Genomic DNA, 20,488 nt, shown 5'->3' with positions numbered 1-20,488 from the left:
GAGCTTTAGGCCAGAAACCAAAAGGTTGCTCAATCGAATCCCCGAGATGACAAGGTAAAAATGTGTCATTCTGCCCCTGAGCAAGGCAGTTAACCCACTGTTCCCCGGGCGCTGAAGACGTGAATGTCGATTATCGCAGCCCCCCGCACCTCTGTGATTCAGAGGGGTTGGGTTAAATGTGGAAGACACGTTTCAGTTGAATGCATTCAGTTGTACAACTGACTAGGTGTCCCCCTTTCCCTTTTCTTGAACACCAGTGGTGTAGTGACATTCTTCTTTTTAGGTACGGGATCTCCTCAAAAAAATATATAATTTCTTAAAGTTTATACCGACAGTCTGTTGAATATAATTATATATATTATATATAACATGCATTAAATTCATCCTCCAATTGCAATGTCTGCCTATGGCAATACATATTCTCTCAAGAAAATGTACTTTTCTATACCCTCAAACATCAAGTTAGGCATACATTATTTCAAAATAGGCCATTATCACTGTCAATCAAAAATGACAATTTACAATCATTTGATCTCAGGGGGTTTCATGGGAACATTTAGATGTTCTTGAATTACTGCTTCGTGAGCAATTACAGCCGATGGTGTTTGTTTTAATCAAAGCATATATCCTGCCCAGTGGCGGGCTCTGCTGAGTTTTGGCCGAATGAGAAAAGAAATGCGACTACTCAGCTTCAGCTCCTAAAATCTCACTAGAAATTAACGTTAGGCCTACTATGCTATTCGGTTCTGTTATGTAAAATACTCAAATTCATCATCATGTGATCTTGAGGGACATTGATTCAGCTTCTGAAATAATTTTTCTGAAATATTTTACCAGCTTGGTGTATTCTCAATTTGAAAAAAGTGCGGGAAAGCCGCTCCCTCGCACTTCGGCAGCACTACATCCCCAATGAACATCAAGCCATGCCAGCCTGACTATTTCAAAACTACAAACAACATAGTGTATTCAAAAAAGTATTCAGACCCCTTGAGTTTTTCCACATTTTGTTACGTTACAGCCTTATTTAAAAATGGCCGTTTCCACTTATCAATCTACACACAATTCCCAGGGATGCTGGCCTTATGGCTTTTTCTTTGCAACTGCCTAGAAGGCCAGCATCCCGGAGTCGCTTCTTCACTGTTGACGTTGAGACTGGTGTTTTGCGGGTACTTTTTAATGACGCTGCCAGTTGAGGACTTGAGGCATCTGTTTCTCAAACTAGACACTCTAATGTACTTGTCCTCTTGCTCAGTTGTGCACCGGGGCCTCCCACTCCCCTTTCTATTCTGGTTAGAGCCAATTTGCGCTGTTCTGTGAATGGAGTGGTACACAGCGTTGTACGAGATCTTCAGTTTCTTGGAAATTTCTCGCATGGAATAGCCTTCATTTCTCAGAACAAGAATAGACTGACAAGTTTCAGAAGCTCTTTGTTTCTGGCCATTTTAAGCCTGTAATCGAACCCACAAATGCTGATGCTCCAGATACTCAACTAGTCTAAAGAAGGCCAGTTGTATTGCTTCTTTAACAAAGAACAACAGTTTTCAGCTGTGCTAACATAATTGCAAAAGAGTTCTAATGATAAATTAGCCTTTTAAAATGATAAACTTGGATTAGCTAACACAACGTGCCATTGGAACACAGGAGTGATGGTTGCTGATAATGGGCCTCTGTACGCCTATGTAGATATTCCATTTTAAAACATCTGCCGTTTCCAGCTACAATAGTCCTTTACAACATTAACAATGTCTACACTATATTTCTGATCAATTTGATGTTATTTTAATGGACAAAAAAATGCCTTTCTTTCAAAAACAAGGACATTTCTAAGTGACCCCAAACTTTTGAACGGTAGTGTACGTATTCAGACTCTTTAATCAGTACTTTGTTGAAGCACCTTTGGAAACGATTACAGCCTCAAGTATTCTAGGGTATGTCACTACAAGCTTGGCACACCTGTATTTGGGGAGTTTCTCCCATTCTTCTCTGCAGATCCTCTCAAGCTTTGTCAGGTTGGATGGGGAGCGTCGACGCAGCTATTATCAGGTCTCTACAGAGATGTTCAATTGGGTTTAAGTCCGGGCTCTGACTGGGCCTCAAGGACATTCAGAGATTTGTCCCAAAGCCACTCCTCCTCTTGGCTGTGTCTTGTTGGAAGGCAAACCTTCACCCCAGTCTGAGGTCCTGGGCGCTCTAGAGCAGGTTTTCATCAATAATCTAGACCAGAGAATCTTGTTTCTCATGGTCTGAGAGTCTTTAGGTGCCTTTTAGTAAACAAGTGGGCTGTCATGTGCCTTTAACTGAGGAGTGGCTTCCGCCTGGCCACTCTTCCATAAAGAACTGATTGGCAGAGTGCTGCAGAGATGGTTGTCCTTCTGGAAGATTCTCCCATCGCCACTGAGGAACTCTGGAGCTCTGTCAGAGTGACCATCGGGTTCTTGGTCACCTCCCTTCTACCCCCGATTTCTCAGTTTGGCCGGGCGGCCAGCTCTAGGAAGAGTCTTGGTGGTTCCAAACTCCTTCCATTTAAGAATTACGGAGACCACTATGTTCTTGGGGACCTTCAATGCTGCAGACATTTTTTGGAACCCTTCCCCAGATCTGTGCCTCGACACAATCGTGTCTCTGAGCTCTATATACAATTCCTTCGACCTGATGGCTTGGTTTTTGCTCTGACATGCACTGTCAACTGTGGGACCTTATATGGACAGGTGTGTGCCTTTCCAAATAATCTCCAATCAATTGAATTTACAACAGATGTTTCTACAACTTGATTTGAGTCCATCTCAAGGAAGATCAATGGAAACAGGATGCACCTGAGCTCAATTTCGAGTCTAATAGCAAAGGTTCTGAATACCTAGGTAAATAATGTATTAGAAAAATATATATATTATACATTTACAAACATTTCTAAAAAACTGTTTTCGCTTTGCCATTACAGGGTATTGTGTGTAGATTGATGAGGAATCCATTTCAGAATAAGGTTGTAACGTAGCAAAATGTGGAAAAGTCATGTGGTCTGAATACTTTCCGAAGGCACTGTACCATTACTCAAGAGAACTAACAACATGTTTCATCTGTCAGTGATAAAACATCCCCTTCATCTGCAGTATTGTTCTGATGCCAACGGTGACCACCACCACTGTGCAATGCATGGCTTCAAACAGCTACTTTGCATTAGTAACAGGATTTTAAATAAGATACCATTCTTTGTCCACCTTGGTCTAACAGACTCTAAAGAAGGGGGGAAACAGTAGCTGGGCAGTTTAACTCAGACACCCGCATAACATTATTTAGCCTACACTACGGACAGAACACTGATGGACAACTTTTCAAGTTCAAACAACTTAAAAAGAGCCCGAAACAGCTCGGTCTATTCAACTCTGTTCTACCTCAGTCAGAACTGAACCACGTATGAAAGCCAGAGAAAAGAGAAAGTGTTGCTGGGGTAGAGAGCAGGGACTCGAGGAGCCAAGAGCGCCCCAGCCATCCCAAGCTCTCTCTATATGAGGGAGACATTTGTGTCTCCTTGGTTTGGCTTCTTCCATGTTCCTTGTTTGAAACAGCCCATCTCCTACCTAAGCTGGTTAGGGGTTCCCTTATCTCTGTTACTCTCTCCACCCCATCCTCCTGCTTCACTTTCAGTGCTTTGGGGGAGCTGCGAGAGCTGCTGAGGGAAGGGGAAACAGGAGTTATTCACAGGCAACACAGGCACAGCAACACCAAGATCACACTAATTCGTACAGATTCAAAAAACAAAACAAAAATAAACATTGATTGACCATCCCCAAAAGTGGTTAGCAATGCACTTCATCGTGGTACAGCTTATTTTGTTATCCGCTGTTAAAAGGTAAAGGAGCTGTTCATAGAGACTGAGAGAAATCTGCGAGAGGTATAGCAAAAGTCATTGGAAAGATGGAGAAGGCAACGAGTGATACGATTATTTTAGCGATAAGATGTCTTTGTAAGATTGGTCTATGACTTGAAAGTCAAGGATTCTTTCTGTTTAAGTGTAACTACCCAGGAAATGATTGATTAGGATGCATACAGATGACTACTATGAAAGAGTTTGGTTCAAGGTTTCAGCCAGCAGTGAATTACCAGCACTGTGAAAGTATGGGAGCTCTTAGGAAGAGGACATCCTTCTTAGATTGTAGCCAATACAAAAAAGAAAGCATATTTTGTGTTGGGACTACATTTCCAAAGTTGATGCTATGTTCATCTCCCTTTTCTCCTCTGTCTCCTGAATGTTCATTGCCTGTGTTTGTTTTTGGTAGAAGTTTGAGTACTGCTCTGCAATAGATGATGCTCCCCAGAGTGAAAAGCTACTCCTACTGTCTAACATGCCATGCAAAACCCAGGAGAGCCCGTCAACTGGTTGTCTCTCTATTCAGAGAGCAACACACATCCTGTGGTGTCTGAGCTCACATCACAGACACTAACTAACTTCACAGATGAGTTATCAAAGTATGGCTGGGCAGGAGCTGGCAACACAATCTACCATCAAAGGTTATGAGGGTATATGAAATGTCCAATCAAAGAGAAGCAGCTTATCAGCATCAATCTGCATGTCAAGCTAAAATCTGCTTACACCAGTGTTTCCACCCATTTCTAGTAATCAGCATTAGGCACCGTCTGTCATACCAGTATGGAAAGAAAACAAGAGGACTTGAACAGATACCATAAAAGGTGAGATCTCATGGGAAATAAGGTTGTGATTTAGGCCTATTGAAGCACTCATCAGTTCACCCGTCCTGGTGTTTTATTCATGCTCTTGCTAACTCAGACAGCAGAAGTAAATTACTATCTAGCGTAAGAAAATACAATCGCTTCTATTTGAGAACAATGTTTGCGCCGTGGCGAACACGAGTTGGAGTTTAAGTACTGCCAACAACACCTGACAGTAGCACACTATTATAATTAGGTTTACAGATAGTGCTCTCAGTTGGAGAAAAATTCATGGATTCACAGGAAAAGTGTAACAACCTCTCCATTACCAACCAAACATTTAGCTTATCTACGTAGCTACTGGTAAGTGGCTACCACCTCAAACGGAATTATCAACATTGTGGCACATTCTTCAGTGGCACCTTCAACTGTATTTCATCAGGCCTAATTATAAGCATGTTATACCAGCGTTAGTGACAGCACAGTTTATGACGCATTTTGAAATTAGTGTTATCAAATACAAATGACACAGAATTGGCCAGTCTGACAAAAAGGCACTACATTTATTTTTTTAAATGAATGGCTAAAAGTGTTATATACATATATTTTGGTTAGAGTGAATAGGACGACTGGTAAACTCCCAAACACACCGGCTGACATTTATATTACTTCCAAAGATTGGGTTTTATCAGTTTATGCAAATTAACCAAAGAGTGCATTGCATGAACATGTCAGAATGACTAGGAGCTTAGTTAGTTCGGGTAAGACAAGGATTGATTGAAACCCAATCATTGTATGGCTGGGAAAGAGGCTCGCTGTCTGCGATCACCCCAACTCTGTCTCTTTTCATTCATTTCTACATACTTACTTTTATAGCTTTTATTGCAGACTTGGTAATATTGGTCATCTTGGCCTTGGAGATCGGAGGCTTGTACTCATTCAGAGAGTAGAGCTGAAACACAAAAAGCGATGGAAACAAACCCTTTAAACATCTAATATAATATACAGTCATTAAATCAGACAAGAAACAATTATCAGGGCTAAGGCTTCAGAGAAATGGCAAATATTTAACTTGAAATGCATTTGAAGAGTTTGTACAGTAGGCTACATAGGCCAGGGAAGGAGTGTAGTCAAGTGTTTTAAGACACTTGGGGCTTCCTTTATTATGAACACAAAGATCAATCAAGAAATAGCCTCCAGTCTACTATTTACTTGTTTTTTTCAGTAGCTGAAAAAGTAGTTTGTGTGTTGATACTATTGTGGATGATGCTGATCTTTTAATTTTCTGTATGTTGTCGATGGTATCTGATTTAATGGTTCATGTTATGTAATTCTACACAGGCACACCATGTCATGTGGCCACATCCCCAGTTGTAAGGCTTGTTGCAACATCAGTCCTAATTTTGCATGTCCGTTATCCAGATCATGAGTATCTAGCTATTGAGTGCTAGCTTACTAGCAAGCTAGTAAGCTACACCACAATTCAACACCAGTTGAATTGTGCACTGTCGGACTAGTTTAGACATGCATTATTGCTATAGAGTTCTCAACCAGATAGCTGTGTGTGAACTAGATGGTAATTGTACATGAAGTACAATTAGTGGGACTTCCTTTACCATTTAAAAATTATTTTTGTGGTAGAATTTTTTTTTTTTTAAATGTACTATTTAAAGCAAAGCCGCATTAAAGTATTTATGGTTTTGAAAAATGTCATAGTAGTGGTAGTGTTGGTGACTGGGTATATTTGAAAAAGTAGGTGGATGAAAAGTTAGGATAGCCTGAACATATTAAAGTTGGTTTGCTGTACCAAGCTTGAACGGTTCGAGGTTACTGTTGGTGGATTATGTTATGCTAATTTATGCACATTTATATAGGATAGTCTGGAAAACATGTTTAGTTGGGATAGTCTGAACATGTGAAAGTTGGTTTGGTGTCCCTAGCTTGAACAGTTCAAGATTGACTGTTGGTGAGTTATTTTATAAATTGCTACCTCTGTATTCCTGTGGTTCTCATTCAAACTCATGTTAATTTATGCACACTTTAAGCTTAAAGTTAAATTATATACAGCATCAAAAATATTTTGACAAGCAATCTGAGTAGAGAGCGTTAGTCTGGAGTTAATAGCTTAAGCACTGAAACAGGAGATCTATGATTTTAGATTAGTTTACAATTCTAGTCTATGGCCCTCTTTTTGCCATAGCAAGGGCTGCTTAATGACGCAATATGAGAGAGGTGTTAGTTGTTGTTAGCTATGTGCTTTTCGTCACTCTAAACTCTGACAAACAGTTGTAACCCTCTACCCTAAGTTTGTGAGAGTATCCTTTGCAACAGCTCCGCCTGAGTTGCTCAATGATGAGACATAAGAAAGCGTATTTTTTCGGCACTCTAAACTCCTACAAACACCTGGAACTTTTTATTGGTAGAATATATTTTTGTTCAAAAGCCAGATTTGAATAGCAGTGAAGTAGAGGAGTTTGTCTGACTTGTTAGAGTGGTCAAAACAGCAGTGTTCAAAAATACAGTCAGAAAGAATTCAGACCCCTTGAATTTTTCCACATTTTGTTACGTTACAGCCTTAATATAAAATTTATTAAATTATTTGTTTCCCCTCAATCTACACTGTCTATAATGACAAAGCAAAACATTTTTTTTTTTTAAATTGTAGCAATTTTTTATATTTTTATACATTGGGCTCCCGAGTGGCGCAGCGGTCTAGGGCACTGCATCTTAGTGCAAAAGGCTTCCACTGCAGTCCCTAGTTCGAATTCAGGCTGCATCAGATCTGGCCGTGATTGGGAGTCCCATAGGGCGCCGCACAATTGGCCCAGCATCATCCGGGTTTAGCCATCATTGTAAATAAGGATTGGTTCCTAACTGACTTGCCTATTTAAATAAAGGTTACCGTAAATAAAAATAAATGTAAACATAATTATTCAGACCCTTAGCTATGCCACTTGAAATTGAGCCCAGGTGCATCCTGTTTCCATTGATCATCCTTGAGGTGTTTCTACAACTTGATTGGAGTCCACCTGTGGTAATTTCAATTGATTGGACATGATTTGGAAAGGAGTTCACCAAAAGACCTAAAAGACTCTGACCATGAGAAACAAGATTCTCTAGTCTGATGATTCAACTCTTTGGCCTGAATGCCAAGCGTCACATCTGGAGGAAACCTGGCACCATCCGTACAGTGAAGCATGGTGGTGGCAGCATCATGCTGTGGGTTGGTTTTTCAGCGACTGGGAGACTAGTCAGGATCGAGGAGAAGATGAATGAAGCAAAGTACAGAGGTCCTCGATGAAAATCTGCTCCGCAGCGCTCAGGACCTCAGACTGGGGCGAATATTCACCTTCCAACAAGACAACGACCCTAAGCACACAGCCAAGACAAAGCACGAATGGCTTCAGGACAAGTCTCTGAATGTCCTTGACTGGCCCAGCCATAGCCCGGAACCCGATCATACATCTCTGGGGAGACCTGAAAATAGCTGTGCAGCGACGCTCCCCCATCCAACCTTGAGAGGATATTTGATTTTTTATTGTATTTAACCTTTAACTAGGCAAGTCAGTTAAGAACAAATTCTTATTTACAATGATGGCCTACCAAAAGGCAAAAGACCTCCTGCGGGGACAAATACCAAGCATGTAGCGTCATACACGAGAAGACTCAAGGACTTAATCACTGCCAAAGGTGCTTCAACAAAGTACTGATGAAAGGGTCTGAATACTTATGTAAATGTATTTTTTAAATACATTTGTAAAAATGTATAAAAACCTGTTTTTGTTCTGTCCTTGTGGGGTATTGTGTGTAGATGAATGAGGGGGAAACTATTTAATCCATTTTAGAGTACGGCTGTAACACAACAAAATGTGGAAAAGGTCTGAATACTTTCAGAATGCACCCGGTTTAGTCCGGTCAGTGTTTTGCTTGGCACTTGGGCCTAACAAATCCTACCACTTAGGCATACAAGCATAGTTTTGTGATATTTTATTCAGTTCCAACCATGGCCGTTATTGGTCCAACTGGGATTCTTGGGAGGTCCATACCCTATTGGATATGACATTTAAAATGGTTAGGGTTACGGTGGAGGTTAGGGATGTCCCATGGATCCCGGAAGGCACTAACTACACGTGTTTGCTTTGTCATCATGGAGCATTGTGTGTAGATTGATAAATAAAAACATTTCAGAATAAGGCTGTTAAGTAACAATGTAGAAAAGGGTCTGAATACTTTCCTAATGCACTGTAGTTAGAGAAAATGTTGATGCTTTTTTTTGTCTAAATCGTTTGCGAAGTGATCAAAGCTGAGGAGTCAAAAGTTGCATTGTTTACAGTGAGTGGTGGAAGTGATTATGTAACAATGGGGAGCTTTAACATGTTGAAAAAAGTCCTATTAAAGTTAATATGGACAAAGACAAAGTGTTTAAAATGTATAAATATCAAAAATAGCATACTATTCCAGACCAGTCTTCACATTTTAAAGTTTGATTTTTTCCAGTTTAAATGGTGTAAAACGTGTCGCGTGCAGAAGAATAAGAATGAGGAAAATGTAAAGTTGGGACTTGAGAAACCAAAAGTCCCATCTAATTACTGCATTCCAGTCAGACGAATTGTGACTCGACCACTTGGCTGCACGAATTGTGTGCGCAAACTGGCAAGGCGCTAGCGCACGCGCGATGTCCAGGGAAAATACGTTTGGATTAAAAATATATTTGCTAACTTTCTACATAGTGTAGGTACAGTCAATTATTGGTTTGCTGCATAATTTACTAGCTAACTGCACACGGCCACCACGCTAAAACATAACATTAGCTACATGGCTAACGTTAGCCATTTTACCCGGCCTTGCTAGGCACAGCTTGGCTAACATTGTTAGTTAGCTCGCCAGCAAACCTTCACAGTTGAATGTGACAGCAAAGAAATGAACTAGTTAACTAAATAAGATTGGGCGGTGTACACGGGTTGTAGCTAGTTATTTTTACGCTTTTTGAGTTAGCTTCGCTGAGTGAGTTTAGCTATTACGTCAGCTAACATTAGCTAAACATTCTTAGCGCACTCTGCCAGATTACAATGTGGCTAACAGTACAGTAGTTGGTACAGTACCTAGCTACAGTTAGCATAATTTAGCATAGTTATTTCTGACCAAATGACGAGATAGCTTCGCTTACACGTACAAATACTAAATGGGTGGTAAATATTCATAGGCGAAGCAAACCGTGTCTACTGAAAGGATGAGGCCTTGTATCTAGTTGCCCTTCTCCCCATTTTCTACTTGACGCCAATCATACAATTCGCTAACAGTCACTTCCATTGAAATGGGGGAGAAATCATACAAACCTCGTCGTTGAATGCTTTGACTGCCTCCATGTTGTTGTATTTTGGGTTCGCTGTAAAATGTTTATATTGTTCTCAACAACCGGCTTGATGCATACATGCTCTGGCTTGGTGAGATGGAGGAAATTGCCAATATGGCGCACAACCACAACGAAATCCAATACGAGCAGTACACAGAAACCAGCGAACCCTAGTGTCACACATTGGCATTGCAGGTCCAGTAGACATATGAAAGTAATTGGCGACGACTCGTGGCCAAAAAATACTATAACACCTCGATAGTTTATTCAAAAAAGCATACGCTGTCAGAAGAATAAAATACAAAGACAAATATATTTATAACGCAGAGCATTTAAACGCTTTAATACTCTTACAGGCAATTAATGACAATTTACCAATTCAAATATAGAATTTTACACACCTTACACTTATGTACAATTATTTTATTTAAAATATTTACCACAGCTAAATCATCTCAATTACAATTCGTGATGAATTGTTGCTGGCACAAAATGTTATGATTGCATAACAACATCTCCATGGATCTGAATGTAACATCTATCACATACAGCAATGTTGAATGAAAATGTATCTAAGCAAACCCACAAAAGTATCATGATCCTAATGTAAACAAGATAAGTCTAAGTCACAGTACTAGTCAAGGCAGTACTAGTGCATGTCTGTGGCACTGTTAGAAAATAAAACCTTGTCCTATGGGCTACTGACCATGTTGCAAAATAAACACTTGGAAATACATTTTCTGAGAGATGGTTCACATGTACCCAATGTTCCATCACTCACTACTTAAAATATCACAAAAACAAGCAAACACAAATACTGTACACATTAAAACAGAATTGAAAAAAAAAAACGGAAAATTGTTAGATCTCTAAACATAAAAACATAAATTACAACATTAACAATATAAAACCATATAATTTAATCCAATCAACCAAATGTTTGCATCAACTCCATTTAAGAACTTTTAAAAAATATATACATTATTCTTATCATGAGTCCACTTAGTGGCAAGACAACATGAGCTGCTTCCTATTGTATATAGTTTGATAAAAACGCAGCCTAAGTACAACTATTAGTGCTACTGGGTTATGGGTAGACAATGGCAGTGAGTCTTATAAAACGCTCTGAGTAAAAGTTGCCCTTAGGCACAGGACCACAATCAGCTCATCCATCCCAAATCCTATTCATAAGCATTAGTGGGAGAAACTCAAAACTGACATTAGATCAGTGTTTAGGGGCAACTTCATCCTACTCCCTTATAAACTGGTCTCCACAAAGGAGACAGCGATGGCATTGGCTGCTGCTGCGGAGGGCTCTACCTGTGCTGCCACCTGGTGTACATGCTTGAGACAGATCTCCTGGAGCAAAGGTGTGTTGGCGTCTTTCCATTCCCTGAATCTGGGCGAGGTGAGGTCAGGGTCTGACAGCACCTGCTCGATGGTCAACAGGTCTGCCTCCTTGGCCTGAGTCAAAGGGGAAGAGAGAAAGAGAGAGAGAATGAGTGTGAGTGAGTGAGTGAGTGAGTGAGAGTAACTATGCTCAAGAGTCTCAATACTTGCAATACTATTCAAAATGATGCATAAATAGCACATACAATTTCTGCAGAAAACAAGGACAACAATTTGATACTGCCACCTATGTGGTGATAAACTGATAAAAACAAAAGCATACAATAATTCTAGTCAAGTTGGCAGATATACCTTTAGCGTGCTGTTGAGGGTCCTGATGAGGTGCAGTTTCTCGTTAACGTCCTGGTTTTTGCATCGCTTTATAAAGGAGGCTCTGAAGTCCCTCTTGGTGGATGGTTTGCGGTCTCCTATGGGAGAGAGGCTGGCCTGCTTGAGGTGGATGTACAATCTCTCCATTTCATCAGACGAGGCTTCGTGGTTCACTGCAAGAATAAAATGGACCTTAACAACTTTACATTTTAGCAGAAAAATATTGGTATTTTACTATTTTTCAAAAATCCCTAAAGATAAAGTAGGATGAGGTTTGGGGTCAATTTCCTTACTCAAAAATGGTTAAACAGAATATTAAGTGATTTAAAGCTCATTGACAGTATTTACATAGTTTTGACTATAACTGCTTCGGTTAATCTTTTTTTCCAACTGGTTAATTAGAAAATGCACTGTATTCTTAGTGCAGGAGGCTGCTGAGTGGAGAACAGCTCATAATAATGGCCGGAACAGAGCAAATGGAATGGCATCAAACACCACAAAACCATGTGTTAGATACCATTCCACTTATTCCGCTCCAGTTATGACTACGAGCCCATTCTCCCCAATTAAGGTGCCACCAACCTTCTGTGATTATCCAAAACTGTGAAAACAGGACAATAAACAGCAACTTTTCATGGCTGTTTATTTACCACCACAGACAAATGCTGGCACTAAGACCGCACTCAGTCAGCTGTATAAGGAAATAAGAAAACCACTCACCCAGAGGCGGCGCTCCTAGTGGCCGGGGACTTTAATGCAGGGAAACTTAAGTTAAATAAATTTCTATCAACATGTTATATGTGCAACCAGAGGGAAAAATAATTCTAGATCACCTGTAATCCACACACAGAGTCGCGTACAAAGCTCTCTCTCGCTCTTCATTTGGTAAATCAGACCACAACTCTATCCTCCTGATTCCTGCTTACAAGCTAAAATTAAAGCAGGATGCATCAGTGACTCAGTCTATAAAAAAATGGTCAGATGAAGCAGATGCTAAACTACAGGACTGTTTTGCTAGCACAGACTGGAACATGTTCCGGGTTTCTTCCGATGGCATTGAGTACACCACATCAGTCACTGGCTTTATCAATAAGTGCATCGAGGACGTCGTCCCCACATTGACTGTATGTACATACCCCATCCAGAAGCCATGGATTACAGACAACATTCGGACTGAGCTAAAGGGTAGAGCTGCCGCTTTCAAGGTGCGGGACTCTAACCCGGAAGTTTACAAGAAATCCTGCTATGCTCTGCGACGAACCATCACAGGCAAAGCGTCAATACAGAACTAAGATTGAATCATACTACAACGGCTCATGTGGCAGGGCTTGCAAACTATTACAGACTACAAAGGGAAGCATAGTGACACGAGCTATATCACTTCTATGCTCGCTTCGAGGCAAGCAACACTGACGCATGAATGAGAGCATCAGCTGTTCCGGACGACTGTGTGATCATGCTCTCCGTAGCCGACGTGAGTAAGACCTTTAAAACAGGTCAACGTACACAAGGCTGTGGGGCCAGACGGATCATCAGGACGTGTGCTGACCAACTTGCAGGTGTCTCCACTGACATTTTCAACATGTCCCTGATTGAGTCTGTAATACCAACATGTTTCAAGCAGACGACCATAGTCCCTGTGCCCAAGAACACAAAGGCAACCTGCCTAAATGACTACAGACCCAGATGATGCAATCTCTATTGCACTCCACACTGCCCTTTCCAACCTGGACAAAAGGAACACTTATTTGAGAATGCTATTCATTGACTACAGCTCAGCGTTCAACACCATAGTACCCTCAAAGCTCATCACTAAGCTAAGGATCCTGGGACTAAACACCTCCCTCTGCCACTGGATCCTGGACTTCCTGACGGGCCGCCCCCAGGTGGTGAGGGTAGTTAGCAACACATCTGAAACGCTGACCCGCAACACTGGAGCTCCACAGGGGTGCGTGTTCAGTCCCCTCCTGTACTCCCTGTTCACCCACTGCTGCATGGCCCGGCACGACTCCAACACCATCATTAAGTTTGCAGACAACACAACAGTGGTAGGCCTGATCACAGACAACGACGAGACAGCCTATAGGGAGGAGGTCAGAGACCTGGCCGTGTGGTGCCAGAATAACAACCTATCCCTCAACGTAACCAAGACTAAGGAGATGATTGTGGACTACAGGAAAAGGAGGACCGAGCACGCCCCCATTCTCATCGACAGGCCTGTAGTGGAGCAGGTTGAGAGCTTCAAGTTCCTCGGTGTCCACATCAACAACAAACTAGAATGGTCCAAACACACCAAGACAGTCATGAAGAGGGCACAACAAAGCCTATTCCCCCCCAGGAAACTAAAAAGATTTGGCATGGGTCCTGAGATCCTCAAAAAGTTCTACAGCTGCAACATCTGCCTGGTACGGCAATTTCTCGGCCTCTGACCGCAAGGCACTACAGAGGGTAGTGCGTACGGCCCAGTACATCACTGGGGCTAAGCTGCCTGCCATCCAGGACCTCTACACCAGGCGGTGTCAGAGGAAGGCCCTAAAAATTGTCAGACCCCAGCTACCGCATGGCAAGCTGTACCGGAGTGCCAAGTCTTGGACATAAAGGCTTCTCAACAGTTTAACCAAAAACCATAAGACTCCTGAATAGGTAATCAAATGGCTACCCGGACTATTTGCATTGTGTGCCTCCTCCCCCCAAACCTTCTTTTTACACTGCTGCTACTCTCTGTTTATCATATATGCATAGTCACTTTAACTATACATTCATGTGCATACTACCTCAATTGGGCCGACCAACCAGTGCTCCCGCACATTGGCTAACCAGGCTATCTGTATTGTGTCCCGCCACCCACCACCCAGCAACCCCTCTTTTACACTACTGCTACTCTCTGTTCATCATATATGCAGTCACTTTACCCATATCTACATGTACCCACTACCTCAATCAGCCTGACTAATTGGAGTCTGTATGTAGCCTCGCTACTGTATATAGCCTGTCTTTTTACTGTTGTTTTATTTCTTTACTTACCTATTGTTCACCTAACACCTTTTTTGCACTATTGGTTAGAGCCTGTAAGTAAGCGTTACACTGTAAGATCTGTTGTATTCGGAGCACGTGACAAATAAACTTTGATTTGATTTTGATTGGAAGACTTGGATGTTTTGGTATTCAAATCTATTAAAGAAAAACTCCAAGGGGGCAGGATGTGCAGGCAGACATGCAGACTAACTCACATCTTCAGATATACACTGCTCAAAAAAATAAAGGGAACACTTAAACAACACAATGTAACTCCAAGTCAATCACACTTCTGTGAAATCAAACTGTCCACTTAGGAAGCAACACTGATTGACAATAAATGCATGAGACGGAGTCTACAACCCACACAAGTGGCTCAGGTAGTGCAGCTCATCCAGGATGGCACATCAATGCGAGCTGTGGCAAGAAGGTTTGCTGTGTCTGTCAGCGTAGTGTCCAGAGCATGGAGGCGCTACCAGGAGACAGGCCAGTACATCAGGAGACGTTGAGGAGGCCGTAGGAGGGCAACAACCCAGCAGGAGGAGCACTGCCAGAGCCCTGCAAAATGACCTCCAGCAGGCCACAAATGTGCATGTGTCTGCTCAAACGGTCAGAAACAGACTCCATGAGGGTGGTATGAGGGCCCAACGTCCACAGGTGGGGGTTGTGCTTACAGCCCAACACCGTGCAGGACGTGTGGCATTTGCCAGAGAACACCAAGATTGGCAAATTCGACCACGGGCGCCCTGTGCTCTTCACAGATGAAAGCAGGTTCACACTGAGCACATGTGACAGAGTCTGGAGACGCCGTGGAGAAGGTTCTGCTGCCTGCAACATCCTCCAGCACGACCGGTTTCAAATCAAATCAAATCAAATTGGCGGTGGGTCAGTCATGGTGTGGGGTGGCATTTCTTTGGGGGCCCGCACAGCCCTCCATGTGCTCGCCAGAGGTAGCCTGACTGCCATTAGGTACCGAGATGAGATCCTCAGACCCCTTGTGAGACCATATGCTGGTGCGGTTGGCCCTGGGTTCCTCCTAATGCAAGACAATGCTAGACCTCATGTGGCTGGAGTGTGTCAGCAGTTCCTGCAAGAGGAAGGCATTGATGCTATGGACTGGCCCGCCCGTTCCCCAGACCTGAATCCAATTGAGCACATCTGGGACATCATGTCTCGCTCCATCCACCAACGCCACGTTGCACCACAGACTGTCCAGGAGTTGGCAGATGCTTTAGTCCAGGTCTGGGAGGAGATCCCTCAGGAGACCATCCGCCACCTCATCAGGAGCATGCCCAAGCGTTATAGGGAGGTCATACAGGCACGTGGAGGCCACACACACTACTGAGCCTCATTTTGACTTGTTTTAAGGACATTACATCAAAGTTGGATCAGCCTGTAGTGTGGTTTTCCACTTTAATTTTGAGTGTGACTCCAAATCCAGGCCTCCATGGGTTGATGCATTTGATTTCCATTGATAATTTTTGTGTGATTTTGTTGTCAGCACATTCAACTATGTAAAGAAAAAAGTATTTAATAAGAATATTTCATTCATTCAGTTCTAGGATGTGTTATTTTAGTGTTCCCTTTATTTTTTTGAGCAGTGTATATACAAAAGGTATGTGGACACCCCTTCAAATTAGTGGATTTGGCTATTTCAGCCACACCTGTTGCTGACAGATGTATAGAATCGAGCGCACAGCCATGCAATCTCCATAGACAAACATTGGTAGTAGAATGGCCTTACTGAAGAGCTCAGTGACTTTCAACGTGGCACCGTCATAGGATGCCACCTTTCCAACAAGTCAGTTTGTAAAATGCCTGACCTGCTAGAGCTGCCTCGGTCCACTGTAAGAGCTAATATTGTAAAGTGAAAATGTCTTGGAGCAACAACCTATTCAGCCGCAAAGTGGTAGGCCACACAAGCTCACAGAGCGGGACCGCCGAGTACTGAAGCGCGTAAAAATCATCTGTCCTCGGTTGCAACACTTACTACCAAGTTCCAAACTGCCTCTGGAAGCAATGTCAGCAGAACAACTGTTTGTTGGGAGCTTCATGAAATGGATTTCCATGGCCCAGCAGCCGCACACAAACCTCAGATCACCATGGGCAATGCAAAGCGTCGGCGGGAATGGTGTAAAGCTCGCCGCCATTGGACTCTGGAGAAGTGAAAACGCGTTCTCTGGAGTGATATATCACATTTCACCAGATGGAAGTCTGATGGACGAATCTGTTTGGCGGGTGCCAGGAGAACGCTACCTGCCCGAATGCATAGTGCCAACTGTAAAGTTTGGTGGAGGAATAATGGACTGGGGTTGGTTTTCATGGTTCGGGCTAAGCCCCTTATTTCCAGTCAAGGGAAATCTTAATCCTACAGCATACAATTACATTCTAGACAATTCTGTGCTTCCAATTTTGTGGAAACAGTTTGGGGAAGGCCCTTTCCTGTTTCAGCATGACAATGTCCCCGTGCACAAAATGAGGTCCATACAAAAATGTTTTGTCGAGATCTATGTGGAAACACTTGACTGGTCTGCACAGAGCCCTGACCTCAACTCCATCGAACACCTTTGGGATGAATTGGACTGCCGACTGCGAGCCAGGCCTAATTACCCAACATCAGTGCCAGACCTCACTAATGCTCTTGAGGCTGAATGGAAGCAAGTCCCCGCAGCAATGTTCCAACATCTAGTGGAAATCCTTCCCAGAAGAGTGGAGGCTGTTTTGGCAGCAAAGAGGGGACCCACTCCATATTAATGCCCTTGGTTTTGGAATGAAATGTTCGACATGTAGGTGTCCACATACTTTTGGTCACGTAGTGTATTTTTACTGTCAGCTCTATTGTGCTCCCAAAGACCAAAGCTGTAACATTATACAACCAGAGGCAGTGTGTGGTCAGAAGTGTGGTCTACTTGCACTTCTCTTATCCACAGGTCTGATAACATAAGAACAAAAGGCATCCAAAGGCCACAACTACTGCTCTCACTTTTCCTTAATATCATATAAATTGTGAGATGGGTGGATTTTCCATTTTCTTCTCAATTAATTAACTAATATGCTCCTCTTATTTAAGTCAAAAAAACAGCTAAAGAAGCCTCCTCACCATCTTCTGTCCTTATTTCTAGCACAGCCAAGTCCTCTGTCTGCTCCCTGGAGTTAAAGTCTTCCCTGGCTGTGCTCCCTGGGGGGTCCTGGAAGGACGAAGCCTCCTGGTGGTGCTGTAGGGGCCCCTCGTTCCTCTGATGCTGTGGGGGCTGATTTGTGTGGACCTGCACAGAGCACACCACCGTTTCCCCGGCAACAGGAGAGGCCTGCGAGACCAGGTCCAGCCAGGACTGACGATGCTTGGCCAGAGAGGACACGGAACTCTGTGATGTTATCGTGCTGACAGGTGAGGAGAAGGATCCATTGGTCTCGCTGGGAGGGGAGAAGGAGTATGGGGGAAGGAGGCTACCCTGGGAGACATGAACATTAAGGGTGTTTCAGCAGGGTTAATAGATGTCCTCTAGTGATTATTTTTTACTTTTACTGTTGAAAAGCGATAACCCAAGTATAAATACAGTAAAGTACACCCACTAAAAGGGTAAAAAAAAATGTTAAGGAAAATAATGTTTTAAGACAACTGCAAACTTTGAGTAGGGCATTCAAGGAGTTGGTCTGATGGGAACCTGTGATGTCATTGGCCTCCCCCCTTGTTTGCGGCGTAATAGACAACAAAAGAAAAGCCCAACTTGTGATGTCATGACATATCTGGACCACCTATTGAGATGTGCCTTTTGTTAAGTAAATCAGGTGTTAAATGAGGTGAAACGACTGGAGTGCCACTTTAATGCTCAACACTTTGCAGAAAAAATGCAACACGGTGTAACTAGGGCCCAAAGTTTTTCTTGGTCAGGTCACACGATTAGGAAAAACTCCTAGCCCTAATTACCAGGGCTTCCTCAACAACCCAGTGCCTACTGACCTGATGTCCACTGCCATGTGGACCACCCACATCCGCAGAGTCCTGGCTCATCTGCTCTGAGTATGGGGGAGGGGGAGCCTCTATTGTCTCAGCCTCCTCGTGATCACTCGCCTCGCTGTAGCACTCTGAACAGAGTCAAAATGCCATTAGGCTACACACTCCCCAGTCTTCGCTTGACAAACAATAATCAGCAGTGATACTGAGGCAATAGTAGTAAAGAACAGAGTGAGTCAGTTGGTGGAATTGACTGATAAATGATAAACCATTCTGACTGATCAACATGAAAACCTACCAGCAGTGTTGCCCTCTGCCAATTCATATTGGATGGAAGCGAGCCCAAGCTTATTCAACCATCTGCAAAAGACAAAGAGAAACGCTCACATTTCTCACACTGCTTCTATGATGACACTCTTAACTTGACTTACATGACTCTTCATGTGACTTACATGTTCATCTCCTCGTAGGTATCAGCTGCAAAGTAAAACATCATGACTTGTGGGTGACATGCTTTGATGGCACTGCAAGAGAGAGGTGAACATTTACTTTATCACTGTGTTCAATCACTCACACTCTGCTCAGACTGAAAAAGTGTCAGTAAATGTTCAATGATTTCTTGGAATAGACTATTTGACATTTTTACACCAACAGTAGCATGATTTTGTAAAATAAGAAAAATGTTAATTACAATTTTTTCTTGCACTCCAATGCTCTGTCGATCATGAAGTCAGTCAGGTTAATGTATCCCTCTGCTTTCTCTGCCTAAAAATAAGACCGGATTGACAGATTCTTAGCATTAAAGCAATAAAAAAATGAAACACTATTCCATGCACCATCACCTAATTCATAACACCTTAAATTCTTGATATTGATTACTGCATTGTTGGGTTTGGAGCTTGCAAGAAAGGCTTTTCACTGTACTTGTGCACGTGACATTACAACTTGAAACACCCGTCACCTTTTCTCAATTTCTAGTTCCCTCAAATTTGTTTTGACACATGGTAAACACAGGCTTTATTAATTCCTCCATCACGCCAATAAGTCATGCAGATCACGTCAGCCTCTGTAGAAGAAACTGACACACTGACATTTCCAGCTTCAGGAAACACCATGTCAAACTCCAACAGTGACGAGAGGCAGCAGGCAGCTGTGGCAATGACAGGATGACTCTGCGTAGCGGGCTAAGTGGTGAGCGTTACTCACCAGCGGATTCGTGTACCAGTACAGAGAAGTCTTCTTCAGCACAAACCAGTACTTCTTCCATTTGAAGCCCAGGAAGCCCTTTCCTTCCTTCTTCCTGTAGAGCCAGCCCTGGTGGTCAGATTCCCCCAGCTCTTTAACCGAGACCCTCCGCCTGCTCATTGCCACATTACCTGAACATAGAAACACACACAGAGGAGATAGTTCCTGAACATGCATCGTGGTTGGATGCAACAATAAACCCTCCATTTCAATGTATTGCAATGCAGGCATTTTAATACGACACTTTGATTGGTCTCATAAATTATTTTTATGTACAGCAAATTCAGAATCTCTTTTAACCACTTTCAGCCTACCTGTGTCACATGTAAGTTGTCAGACAGGAAGTAGTCAAAAAGGTCTTCCAAAGGATTATATCACACACAATGAAGCACAGACTGCTCAGCATACAGTAACTGCCCATGAACAGAAGGCTAATAATACTGGGCTCTCTTGCTGAGATTGGTCTTAAGGCATTTGCAACACAACCCTCCACACACACACTCTAATCATCCTGTCACTTCACACACGCCCACATC

General features: G+C 42.7%; 2 protein-coding genes across 7 annotated transcripts in view; both read right to left on the bottom strand.

Moving 5' to 3' along the window:
* The window catches only part of LOC110498039 (SR-related and CTD-associated factor 8), a 43,162-nt gene extending 33,011 nt beyond the window's left edge, over positions 1-10,151 (bottom strand). For 2 of the 4 annotated variants that reach the window (XM_036954964.1, XM_021574584.2), the window contains exons 1-2: positions 10,002-10,151; positions 5,534-5,617 (exon numbers count right to left, since the gene is read on the bottom strand). In XM_036954964.1, coding sequence (XP_036810859.1) covers positions 5,534-5,617; positions 10,002-10,031 — 114 coding nt within the window. In that variant the 5' untranslated portion in view covers positions 10,032-10,151. Of the gene's footprint in view, positions 1-3,575; positions 3,668-5,533; positions 5,618-10,001 lie in introns of all 4 variants that reach the window. The other 2 variants (XM_036954966.1, XM_036954965.1) reach the window with 2 other exon arrangements.
* Positions 10,152-10,344: 193 nt separating this feature from the next.
* LOC110498042 (connector enhancer of kinase suppressor of ras 3) overlaps positions 10,345-20,488 on the bottom strand; it is a 76,089-nt gene continuing 65,945 nt past the window's right edge. For all 3 annotated transcript variants that reach the window (XM_036954967.1, XM_036954969.1, XM_036954970.1), the window contains 8 exons: positions 19,914-20,083; positions 19,399-19,472; positions 19,160-19,231; positions 19,006-19,067; positions 18,714-18,838; positions 17,853-18,204; positions 11,720-11,910; positions 10,345-11,482 (listed from right to left, as the gene is read on the bottom strand). In XM_036954967.1, coding sequence (XP_036810862.1) covers positions 11,276-11,482; positions 11,720-11,910; positions 17,853-18,204; positions 18,714-18,838; positions 19,006-19,067; positions 19,160-19,231; positions 19,399-19,472; positions 19,914-20,083 — 1,253 coding nt within the window. In that variant the 3' untranslated portion in view covers positions 10,345-11,275. The remainder of the gene's footprint in view (positions 11,483-11,719; positions 11,911-17,852; positions 18,205-18,713; positions 18,839-19,005; positions 19,068-19,159; positions 19,232-19,398; positions 19,473-19,913; positions 20,084-20,488) is intronic.

Source organism: Oncorhynchus mykiss, chromosome 19, assembly GCF_013265735.2.
Source record: "Oncorhynchus mykiss isolate Arlee chromosome 19, USDA_OmykA_1.1, whole genome shotgun sequence".
NCBI classification, from domain to species: Eukaryota; Metazoa; Chordata; class Actinopteri; order Salmoniformes; family Salmonidae; genus Oncorhynchus; species Oncorhynchus mykiss.
This window is presented reverse-complemented; position numbering and strand designations above follow the sequence as displayed.